The 12,943-nt window shown below is 45.1% G+C and overlaps 1 protein-coding gene across 5 annotated transcripts in view; it reads left to right on the top strand.

The window, feature by feature from the left end:
* The window catches only part of ANO4 (anoctamin 4), a 390,715-nt gene that overhangs the window by 211,791 nt on the left and 165,981 nt on the right, over positions 1-12,943 (top strand). For all 5 annotated transcript variants that reach the window (XM_045292178.1, XM_045292181.1, XM_045292174.1 and 2 more), the window contains exons 5-6: positions 3,998-4,098; positions 7,732-7,776. In XM_045292178.1, the coding sequence (XP_045148113.1) occupies positions 3,998-4,098; positions 7,732-7,776 (146 nt within the window). The remainder of the gene's footprint in view (positions 1-3,997; positions 4,099-7,731; positions 7,777-12,943) is intronic.

The raw sequence follows: 12,943 nt of genomic DNA, 5'->3' as shown, positions 1-12,943 counted from the left end.
ACACACACACACACACACACACACACACACACACACACGATGACTCAGGAACAGACATCCGTCATCATGGGAGCTCAGGGGACAGTCTTTTCATGATGACCCACGTTAGCATAGCCTTACTTACTTTAACTCCCAGTTCATCGGTGGCTTAATTCTCTTCTACAGTAAGGAATGCCTCTTGGTTTTTCTTGCTCTCTTTCATAAAATATGAATTCCTTCTTGATGATTAGTTTACTAGAAAAAAGCAATAGGGTGGTCATGGTAACCGAGATGTCTGTATATGCACCTTAAGCGAAGCCATGGGTTTATTTATACTCCAGTTGATTAGATGAAATTGATGAGGGAGTTCACGGCTGCAGCCCTGGAGTCCGCTCTGTCGGTGACAGATTCTCCGTTGGTTGGACTGTGAGTGAATCACTTGACCTCTCTCTTTCTCTCTCTTCCTCTGGGAAGTCCTCTCGCAGTGTGTGTGTGAGAATTTATGAGCTAATGTGCACAAAATGCTTTGAAGATTCCCAACCACATGACCAACATACAGCCATGACTTTATTCGTATTATTGAAGATACTAATTATAAGATATAGTTTGTTATTATAAGTACTGTATTATGATAATACAGTAATCATATAAGATACAGTTTGTTATTATCACGAATGGATCAAAACAGCCGAGATTTCCTGCAGACAATGTGGAGAACCGCCCATCAGAACAGTAGGAGACGCTGCGTGCGCTCAGATAATGAGCTGCCTTTTCACCCACAGCACGGGGGCATTTTCCACATGCCCTCTGTGGAATGTTTTAATGGGTTTTCATTGACATGTCATCCCTTCGTGAGGGGGCTACAAAATGACTCTTCTTCCAAGAGATGATCGCCGCTAAAATGAGCAATCACAGTCATGGCATGGAGAATCCCCAAACATTATCTTCCTGTCCCACACCACGTGTCTCTCTCTCTCTCTGCCTCTCTCAGGAAGATTGAAGAGCAATGGTGCATGTAAACCCTGTGAGGAGATGCCGGTCCTTCCCAATTACTGGGTGCCTAGTGTACCACCCATCTCCCCCGTAGACCCTGCCCCTGCCCCCGCCCAAACAGACAGACAGGAGTCACTCTGGGAGAGTAAGGAAAGGTTACTTACTGAGCTGCAGTATCACTTGTCACCTTGGGCAACGCGGAGAGGGGCAGGGTTGGGCCGGCACTGCCCCCTCCTAACAAGCAAGGGTTCTGTAACTGTAGGGCTGGCTGTGAGTCACCATCGACTGGATTACAGTAGTTTTTTCTTTGTTGGTTTTGAAAGGTAGGAAGGTCAGCAAGACAGGACAGGAACAGCTGTGCTGGCTGCAGGCTCCAGGGAACTGCCCCTCCATGGCTCACCCACAAGCTCTGCCTTGAAACAGCCTGGTGGAATGGTTCCTGGGTGGTCAGCTCTGGCACTCTGTCTGGAATGGCAAAGTGGGTCTGTGGGGAGGTCATGGACTGGACCCACGGGGAGTGCTCATTTTGCCTGCATTCCAAGACTCGATTGCATTCCAGTGACGATCAAGTTCATTCCAACTCTGGGGGACCCCCACCCGTGTTCGAAGAGAACTGCCATCCAAAGCATTTTCAATGGCTGTGTTTGGAAGGAGATGGCCACCCCCTTCTCTCCAGGGGCCTCTGGGTAGACTTTAACCACCAACCTTTCAGTTTACCACGAAGTATATTAGCCACACACTGATTTCTTATCATGTGACATGATCCTGCTTCTTACCTGCCGAGCATGTTTTGTGCTTTAGAAAAGACTTTCCCTTGCTTTTCAGTGTATGGTGTGTGCAGTCTTCCAAGTTAGAAAGCAGAGGGACTCTGTATGAGAAACATACGGAGAGATTATCGGCAACTTTAGTAATATAATATAAAAGGGCTCAGCCCTCTATTTTCTCACCTTTCTTTCTACCTTCCACCACAATCCACGTTCCTTCTGGGAGGCCCCTTCTGGAGAAAGATCTTGCTCCCCTCCCCCGCCCACCATATTAATAAAAATATTTTTTATTGTGTTTTTGGTAAAAGTTTTATACAACCAATTGGGTTTTCTTAATTGGAGTTTAAAGAGCTCTGGGTTAAGCATTGGGCTGCTAACTTCAAGGTGGACAGTTCAAACCCACCAGCCAGCAGTACTCCACAGAGGGAATGTGAGGCTGCCTGCTCCTGTAAAGACTGACATTCATGGAAGCCTATGGTGCCGTCTACTCTGTCTTGTAGGGTGGATATGAGGTAGAATTGACTCAATGGCAGTGGGTTAACTGGCGAGAGAAGTCATAGACAAAACTCATTTGGTGGAGATCAGAGTGTGAAATTCTAGTTTTACTTCACTGCCTAGTTGTGTGCTGATTTTAAAAAGAAGGAGGAAACAGAGGTTTGGCTAGAATTACTACAAGAGCATCTGTCCAGATAAACTCCTCAGGAACAGTACTGGGAGTAGCGAGACCATGAGGGTAGATAGAGGGTGGTGGGGAGAGGTAGAAAGGGGGAACTGATCACAGGGTTGGATATATCACCCACCCCATCCCCAGAGGGATGAATAATAGAAATGAGGGTGAAGGGAGACAATGGATGGTGTAAGATATGAAATAATAACATATAATTGGTCAAGGATTCATGAGGGTGGGGGGTTGGAGGGATAAAAAGAGGAGCTAATACCAAGGGCTCAAGTAGAAAGAAAATGTTTGGGGAAATGACGATGGTGACATATGTACTTGATACAATTGAATGATGGATTGTTATAAGATCTGTAAGCGCCCCCGATGAAATGATTAAGGAAAATAAAAAGAACATCTGTCCATCTCTCTGCTTTCCCGCAGCACTCACTTGGTACTTTCACCAGAGTGTTGGTCGTCTGCTTCCTCCATGCCCGGAGCTGTTCTAGAACATTCCTTCTCTCTGGCTGAATGAGTAGGACATCATTTCTGCCTGTGCACTGCAGCTAGCGGGAACTGGAGATGCTTACATAAGCCAGAATGGCTCCCCGGTGTTCCTCAAGGCACGTCCATCTGCCTTACTGAGGTCTGAAAAGAGCTCAGTCTCTCATGCCGCACTTAGCCAGGCTAATCCACCGGCCACGCCTCAAGCATACTGAACACTTATCCCCTACTTAATGTGGCTCGATCCTTCTCTTTCTTAGCTATCATCTCCACGGAGAAACATTCCCTCCTCTCTTCTCCAAAGTACTATGTGCCCCTCTCCCTAGAACTCTTCTCCAGGGATCGTGCTACTCTTAGAACACTTGTCACAATCTGAATTTATCCCTCTTTTTAACTTGTTTATACCTGTGTCTTCTTTAAAGCATATTCTTAAGAGTATGCATTGTTTCTATCTGTCTGGCTCACAGCTGAGTCTTCAGGGCCTGGCACACAGTGATGCATTTGTTGGGTGAAGGGTCTGGCTTATTGCTGAATGTCCCAGTTTCCTACCCAGTGCTGCAGTAACAGCAACAACGAAACACACGCCGCAAGTGGGTGACTTTAAAGAGCAGAACTTCATTTTCTCACGTTCCGAAGCATGGTCTCTGCGGAGCCAGTTCCTTCTGCGGGCCTCTGTTTGGTGTCTGAAATCCATAGCCTCTTTACCTGTAAGCACTTTTCATATGACACCTGTCTGTGTGTGTGTGTGTATGTGTGTGTGTGTGTGTGTGTGTGTGTGTGTGTCTTTGTGTCTGTTCTGCTCTTTTTATAAGACACCACTCAGAAGTGATTCGGTCTAGTGCCCAGCCTGTTGTGGTATGTCCTCATTAAACATAACAAAATAAAACCCTTCTGAAACCTTTGCCACTTAAAAACAAGTTCCCTGTGGCATAAATGTATCCTCCCCGGCTGGGGCACCAAGTTGAATTTTTGTGTAAATAGTAATACAACTCAATTTAAATCTTCAATGTGGTAAAAGTTCATGCGTTCTAAGTTCCAACTCAATTTAAACCATAGCAGACTCAGATGTACTTTTCAACACAGTTTATTTTTTCTGTTTCAGTCTTCTGTAATCAATAGTGACATTATCTTTGTGAAGTTACATGCCCCATGGGAAGTCCTTGGAAGATATGCAGAACAAATGAATGTAAGAATGCCTTTCAGGTAGGTGTGAATGTCTCCACCCCCCCTCCCCCCTGCTGCTTCCCTGCACACCTAATGCACTCCCCTCCCTCAGAACCAATAACGTGGAAATGTAGGCTGGCAAGCTATTAGGGAAGAAAACCATTCCAGTATTTAGAAAATGCAAATATGCCTTCGTGGCCAATAGTGATTTCATGGCTTTTGTGTGAAAAATGTCTAGCTAATCTGGTCCTTAGCAGGGAGATATGTCAAGTGCCCACGAGCAAGAAGCATTTTCCAAGTGGAACGTTCACTTCCAGTGGGGGCCATTTTTAGAAGCCTTATGTACTTCTGCTGTGAACAGCCAGACTACAGGTCACCATGATTCAAGAAAGTATGTTTCTTATTGCCAGTCCTCTTCTAAGGCCAGCATTCATTGTGTGGGGGTGGGGGGTGGAGCAGGGGACAGAAAAACAGTGAAATCCCCCTTCCATAGGAACAAGTGCAAGAACTTTTATGAAAATGTGACCTATTTTTAAATTTTAACCACAAAAGCCCTAAATATGTGTAAGCATAAACTGATAGGTATTCCAGTAGAAACAGGAAACCCTTGATGTGATCTGCTTAGTGATTCAAGATGATTCATTCACCTTTCCTTCAGACGAATATTCTCATTTTCCCCATGGCAGAAGAACAGGGGATAGTCATTTGCTCAATATACAACAAAGGGTTGAAATGATAAAATGCCAAGTTGTGAGAGGGGATCCAAATGGAATTTCCTACAAGAAGGAGGATGGTTTAATAGCCCAGGACATTTCCAAAGGGAAAGGGGGATAGAATCATTTTCATTTGCCATTGCTTGCTTATAAGAGCAAGTCCAAAGACAGGCGCCAGGCAAACTGCTCCGCCATTTCTAATATTTAGCTCTTAATGAGCAAGGGAAGGTCTAGGGACAAAAGAACCCACTACATTTACAGAGACAGAAAGAGGGGCTGAGGACGCGTTGAGAGTAGGGCGGTTTCCATTCAGAGTCCTGTAACTTGTCTCCCTGATGTCTTATTTTCCTTGTTTATTGGCCTTTATGCCCTAACACCAAGCAAAAATTGAGACTAGGATTTCCTGCATCTGTTTGCCTCAAGGCAAACTTCTCAAAATAGTTCTGATATTATATTATTTTTGTAGTTCAAATGTTAAAAGAGAAATCTGAGACTTCAAAGAATACACACACACACACACACACATATAAAACCATTACAAAAGAGAAGAAATATCAATTTTGGTTTGTATTTAAAATTGTGATACTCAAACTCTCACTGTCATTGAATTGATGTCGACTCAGAATGACCCAGTATGACAGTGTAGAACTGCCATTGTGGGTTTCTGAGACAGGAACTCTTTACAGGAGTAGAAAGGCTTCTCTTTCTCGTGGAATGGCTGGTGGTCTCGAACTGCTGATCTTGTGGTTTTCAGCCCAATCTGCTATGCCACCAGGGCTCCTCTAAATGGTGATAATATGATCCAAATTAATTATAGCTAGTCATTTCTAATGATATAAAGTCTAATATGAATTGGATTACAATATAATATAAATTAATTATAATGAATTATAATACATTGTTAACTATTTGATATATCAGAACCAAAGGGAAACGATTACAATGTAGACTTAGATAGATAGAGCCAACAGAGCCAAAAGTCTCCCTTTTGATAAAAGTTAGGTAGTGAATTACTAAATTTGATAGATACTTCCTAAAATTGAGAAATATTGCAATAGAAATATCACAAAACTTTCTGCCATGAGAGCATACTTCTCTAGCAAAGAACCCAAACAAATTACAGAGTCTTAATACAGGTCCAGTTCCCTTCATACCTGGAAGGAGCCAGCCATACCATGGATAACCGCTCTGCAAGCCCATTACATCACAGTGACGGCCTGCCTCCAAACAGTGTTAGTGGGTTGACTTCCAAAGCATTGAGAAGCCCTGGTAGTGCCAGAGTAACTGAAGCTGCTAACTGAAAGGTTGGCAGTTCGAATACACCAGCCACTCCTCAAATGAACGACGTGGCAGTGCTTCCGTAAAGATTACAGACCTGGAAACGCCGTGGGGCAGTCCCACGCTGCCCTCCAGTGCTACGAGGAGTCAGAACTGACTGGGAGTCATGGCTGGGTTTTGTTTTGCTGTCGTTGGAGCACAAGAAACAAAAATGAAAACTGTATTAACTGAATAATAATCTCCTTTTAATATCTAGCGATTCCTGCAGGACAGCAGGTTCAGGAGGGCTTATCATTAATGTGTGACACTAATTGGCCTCATTAATATGGATGTGATTGTTACCTGTGCTTACGCATAGCTTTACTTATTGCAACCTGATGCATTTAAAATGTGTGCTATCACCTAGCCCATATTGGGGGCAAACAGCGCTAGCCCCAAGGAGCAATGCGCATGTCCAAAGGAGGAACCTCCCACAGTATCATTAAAAAAAAAAAAATATATATATATATATATATATATCTCCAAGCATCTGTTTGGCAAAATCTTAAATCTTATCCCCCAAATCTTCCCCTGTTTGTTATTTACTAGAGACAGCACTTTAGAATCCCAGGTTTACTCTCCATTTATTATCTATTTATTTACTGTTTATTTATTTGTTTATTATCCCTGCAGTGTTTAAAAGAACATTGAGGTTCAGGCTGCTCTTATTGCTGGAAATTTGAATAAAAGCTGCATCTTTAGTACCTAGCTCTCTATGGATAAAGGCTTTTAAATTTGCACAAATATGCAAAATCTGTTGAAGGGTGTACACTTTCTGCTTTCTACAAGTGAGATGGCAGCTCAGTAACAATTCAGGAGACACAGAAGCCGCATCAGTTTGCCGGCCATGCCATTCATTGAAGCCGAAGGTGGAAATGGAGATGGCATTTGAATAAAGCATCTATCACAGGTGCTCTCCATTCCAGCTAGTTACCAATTTGCATTTTCAGTATTTTTAAAAATTGAAGATATGTAGCAACATGACAAATACTGATTCAGTCTGCCCTAAGTCATGTCTCCGCAGGATTCCCTGGTTCCCCGCCCACCCTCCTGTTTCAGTCCCCTCTCCTCAGGGCCATTGCTTAAGCTGCCTGCACCAGTGTGACTCTTTACAGCTGGATCTTGATGCTGACCACGTTCCTTCCCATTCAAGTCATAAACAAAATAGACATTTAAATGCCCACTGCCTTCTACCCAATGTGATGAGTGTGTTTTTGTGAACTTGCAGTGCTCTAAATATCAGTTAAGGTAGTAGCTTGCCCGTTACCTTGTGCGTGCTGCCATCCACATCCACGTCTGCATGTCCCTGAAGAAGAGCTGACCTCCCCTGAATCCCTGAAAACACCAGTTGGTGCAACTCATCACTGTCACATGGTTTGTAGGCGAGACACCCCCAGACATAAACGAGGGTCACGTGGAGGCTCCGAGGCGCTCTCCTTGGGCGCAGTGCCGTACGATTTCGGAACTCAGAAGCGATGCGCTGCACTCCCACTACGTTTCCCACTGTTAATCTCTTTTTAGTTTTTTCTTCTTCACCTCTTACAGGCTTCTATCTTCAATCTCCTTTCCTTCCTTGCTAGTTCAAACTGTTACTGACGATGGGTTTTCTTCTCGACTGGCTTCATTTTTGCTGTTCTTCCAGGAGAAAAATCTATTACCTGCCCCGCCGGTACAAGTTCATGAGCAGGTGAGTCGCATGCTCTGTCTCGACAACGTGTGCTTGGTCTGGAGGCTTGTGCCACCCAACAATGACAAGGAGCTACAAGCTGGGAGAGGTGGGCCTTTGTCACATGGGAAAACCGGCTGCCGTGCACATCTCAAAATCGCATTTTGGGATAGCCTCAAAAGAGGCAAAGATGCAAATGGCTCTCTCTGTCTTCCTGGGACTTCTCCCCACTCGGCAGATCCCAGGGGTGGCAGGGGTTGAAGATGGGCTTTGTTTTGGTTTGTTTTGAGCCAATTCTAATAGAATAGAATCCTTGCGTGGCACAGATGATTAAGTGCTGGCTTACGAACTCAAAGGTTGGCAGTGTGTGTCTCCTCGGAGGTACCTGGAAGAAAATTCTAGCACTCTGTTTCCATAAGAGCCATGAAACACCTTAGGGAGTCCAGCTCTACTTGGCCATACAGGAGTCAGAATTAACTTAGCAACGAGTTTGGGTTCTAACACACATTGCTACCAGCCCTGGACGTTATTAGAGCCGCTTTGGCTTGGCTATTGCTTTCTACACAAATTCCTTCTCCTACTCGAGAACATGAAATGAAGGTAGTAACTTTATCACAATGCTGGTGATGGCTGGGCTTCCAGGGAAGAGGCTCTCCTGTGTTAGGAACCTGTTTGCATAGGTGATGGGTGGGTTGGCCCATTCCAAAGCCCTTCCTAGCCTTGTCATTGCCTCCTGAGAATAATCCATGGGGTGAACACTGTCTTCACTTCATACCCAAAGTTTGTGTCACCTTCTTGCAATTTGAAAGGTGGGGGAAAGGGGCAAAGCATCAGTGTTGTCTGGATGTGATTCTGTTGGGATGACTGCTGATCCCAGAGTGAGAAATCTTTGGATTTATCTGAAGCCCGATGCATCCATTTTGTGGGATTTTACAATCTGTGCTCACTCTGCTTATGTGCTCTGCAGAGTAAGACGATATATCGAATGGGTCTGCTCAAATGCATGTGTAGAATGAGAATTGGCATCAAAAGAAACGTAAGATGTTGTAGTTTCTCAAAGTGTCCCTATGCACCATCCTTAGTAGCAGTTCTTTTTGTCACGAGGTGCTAAGCCTGACACCTGGGTTCACCCTGATGGAGCTCGCATCCCTGCACACATCGCCTGTCATGTACCAAATCTTTACCTCCCTCCCTAGTTCCCATGAGTTCTCAAACCTCAGCCGGTATCAGAATCAACTGGAGGGCTTGCTAAAATACAGATTGCTGCCCTCCTCACCCCGGAGTCTTTGCTTCAGTGAGTTTGCGCTGCAGTAGGAGAGTTTTCACTTCTAATAAGCTCCACGGGCCTATAAAAATAGGTTCATCCCCTCCCCCTTTCTCACTAAGGTATTTGATGATAGAAGGAGTGAATGAAAACCAGAATCAAATAAGACATAAAGGAAACATGATAAGGTGAAGATATGTTTCCCCAACGGGTGATGTCACAGTGGAAATAACAAGTCTGTGAGTGGCGTCGTTTCAGCGTGTTGAAGACAGTGTACTTAGGGTGCTAAAGAGGAGGGTGGGTGGTGAGCAGTCTTAACTCTTGTGCACACCCTCCCATCCAGGTAGATGCTGTAAAGTCCATATGGATGGAAAAAACACATCCTTTAGCATCCAATAACCGGATTTCAAATCTTGGTATTAGCTGACTGGGAAAAGTACATCAAATCTTTGGGTTTTTTCCCCTTATTAGTAAAATGAAGATACAGAATTCCTACTCTGTGGGGGTTGATATGAGGCTTAGAGGTAAAGTGTGCAAAACACCTAGCATGGCATTTAGTACTGAGCAGATGGTTAATACAAGGTATCAGTTAGTAATTATTAAGGAGCCCTGTCTGATGTTGTAAGAGGTTACAAATTGGGTTGCCAACCAGAAGGTTAGCAGTTCGAAACCACCAACCAGGGGACAGTGCCTGTAGGGTTGCTCACTATGGGTCGGAATTGACTAGCTGGCAGGGAAAGTGACTATTATTACATCATGTTTATAATCATAGTTTTGTCTTTGCATACCTCCTATTCCCTCACTGCTTCTGAACTTGTTTCCATCCTTCTAGTCTTGCCCTTCTCTGTCCTCTAGTGACAGTCCACTAACTCTGCTCTGACTTTAGTGGCCAAGTAGTTGTTTCCTCCATTTCAGCTCCCTATGCAGGGTGTGGCTCCTTACTCGCCTAATCACTGTATTTAAAATGGAAGGCTCATTCTGAATGCTTTGTTGCCATCTAATTAGTCTCTGTGCCGCCCCCCCCACCCCACCCCGCCGCCCCCCGCAGATGCTGCCCTGTAAATAGCGTAAAAGGGCCTGCATTACTTCCCTTCCCACTCCCATGCCATGGTTGAATTCTTTCCTGTTTTATATCAATTTATCTTCCTGCCTGTGTTCTGGCCTCTCTCAGATGCTCCACTCATCATTTTCCTATAAAAATGCAAATCCTATCATGCCACATACCGCCTACTCAGTGTCAAAGTAAAGTGAAGCCTTCTATGCCAACCAACCCAAATCCATTGCCCTCAAATCAATGCCGACTCATAGCAACCCTGTAGGACAGGGTCTCTGAGGCTAACACCTTTCCAAAAACAGACAGCCATATCTTCCTCTCATGGTGGGGTCAAACAGATGACCCTTTGGGTTAGCAGCTAAGCCCCTTGATCACCGTGCTACCAGGGCCTCTCCTTAAAACACAGTCCTTTCCAAATTGCCTCTGTCGCCTTTACCCCCGGCCACTCTGCTCTATGCACGATGAGCGATTCATTGTTTCCACATGCGTTCGATGGATTCAGGCCGCTCTGCTTTTGCGTATAGTGGGTCTTCTGGAAGATTCTTTCCCATCTTCCCCTAGGTACCTCCTCCTCAGTCTTCAACAGTTAGTCCATGGAGTTGGGTCTTTTGGTCAGGTTAGACGATGCCTCTTCTCTGCTCTCCTTGGCCACCCTACATCTGTCTCTCCCCGTGCTGTGATCTATGGTGAAGGGATCCACCCCCCTCTTGGACAGCATTCAGTAACAACTCTGTGAGCGCGTGACCCGCCGAGTCCACAGGGCTTCTTCAATGAGGGCTCTATTTTTTTTTTTCCCCCAGAGGGCTCTATTTCTTACCACCTCGAATGAAATATAGGCATCTCGGTGGTGTGTAACTTACTGAAGAAGCCTTCTGTCTGCTTATAAATGTTAAAATGCATTCAAGCAGAAAATATCATCTCCACTTTAACTACGTTTCTTCATCGCTCTCCCAAGCACACTGATCTGGATGGTGAAAAGTGTGTCTCTTTGAAACCCAGCTCCTGGACTCCCCACAGAAAGGCATGCCTGCCCATTGGTACCCTGCTGACACATGTCGAGTGTCATGCTGAATGGGGACACTCTATTTGGCTTTCTGTTTCACCCATGTAAATTAATGTCTTCAAGTGGATGAATCCATGAAGGCACCAGAACAAACATGTCCCCTTTAAACATCGAGAAATGAATGGAAAATTATGAAGTTTCTAATCAGGCAGAGAAATTAAGCATCTCTTCACAGGTTTTCTCCATTTAGAAAAACCACCTGGTCCCCATAGAACCCACTCAAGTAGCTCAGAGATGCCCTTTTTTGAATCAATGCCTGCTTGATCCAGGCACTTGGTCTATGAAATGCTGCTTTGACTCTTCTCTGTGGGTAAACATACACAAAACTCACTGCCATTGAGTTGATTCTGTCTCATAGCAACCCTGGAAGACAGGGTAGGACTGCCCCCGTGGGTGTCTGAGAGTTACAGGCATAAAAAGCCTCATCTGTCTCATGGACAAACACACAGGTATTATCAATCACCGATCCAAATAAAGAAGGAGAACATAATCAGCTTCTTTTTTTAATTTATTTTTTTAACCTTCACAAAAGAGTGCCATTAAGTCTGGAGAAGACAGGCTTATAAAGCGGCAAATCCGATAGTTGTGAGTGACCTCTAGCAGGTGTCTCACTATGACGATGCCCCCAAACACCCTGCTGGATGTCACGCTTTGCGATGTGTGTGACAGTGCATTGTGGACCCATCGCTGCATGACATGTTCAGCGCAGCAGTCTTCCCAGATGAACAGACAAGCAGAGCGACAAGATGGTGTGGATTTCCATTCCCGCTTTAAAAGATTAATAGGCTAATGTTCCAAAGCCTTTTGGCTCTTCAATAAGATATTTCGATTGTGCCCTAAATAGCAACCCCATGACCTAAAAGCATTGCGTTCCTTTCCAAAGATCCCCAACCTCGATCCAGGGAGAAGGCTCTGGACACAGGAGAACGGGCTCCAAGGCAAGGAAAAAGAAACCCAAGCCTCCTGCCGTCTCGCTGGTATCAGGACAAAGGGCTGTCTGATGTCTGTCTCAAAACCAGCAACAAACCAGTGGATAGGTCCCCTCGGGGAAGATCAGCCTGGAAACCCTAACTGATAGACACAGGGCATGATTCTAATAGTCTGGTCTGCGGGAGCAGATGTCTCTGAAGTAGGGCTGGTTCATTTAATTCCACCTAATTAAATTGCCATTCATCCAAGTTTCCCTCCTGGACAATTAGTGGTTCCAGGGAATGGACTTGGTCTTCTCCGTCCTCGGAGTAGCCCAAAGCATCCAGGTAGGGACTCTGGACAACAGCAGGAAGTTTATAAAGGTTTCTTGACAGGTTAAAGGAACCCTGGTGGCGCTACAGTTAAGGCCTTTCTGGTCACCCAAAAGCTGTTGGTTCAAGTCCACCTAGTGAGACAGAGCTGGTGATCGGCTCCCATAAAGATGACCACCTGGAACTGCCTATGAGGTAGTCTCTCCATCGATGGGGTTGAGGACACCCAAAGATAAATGACAGCCGACAAGTGAGCGTGTTAGGAAGGAAGTACTTTTTGTGTATCCTGTTCTTTAATCATCTTCACGTATCATGTAGGATTGGTTAGCTCTCCTTCCCCACGGAGGGAACAAGGGTCTAGAAGGTTAAGCAGACCCTTCCCCAGGCACACAGGTGGAGTGGTCAAACTTGCACATGTCTGCCCATTGAGTGGTGCACAGCTTCCCACTCGTCCCAGCTACCTGGAGACTCACCTGCTGTTGAAGCAATATGTTGGGAGGATAGAGGGTGAGGATGGCGAGGGGAACTCATCAGAACCACTTTCCACCCAAGTAGCTCAGCTAGGA

This window comes from Echinops telfairi, unplaced genomic scaffold (assembly GCF_000313985.2).
Source record: "Echinops telfairi isolate 266 unplaced genomic scaffold, ASM31398v2 ScPeMD7_2;HRSCAF=8, whole genome shotgun sequence".
Classification (NCBI taxonomy): Eukaryota; Metazoa; Chordata; class Mammalia; order Afrosoricida; family Tenrecidae; genus Echinops; species Echinops telfairi.
This window is presented reverse-complemented; position numbering and strand designations above follow the sequence as displayed.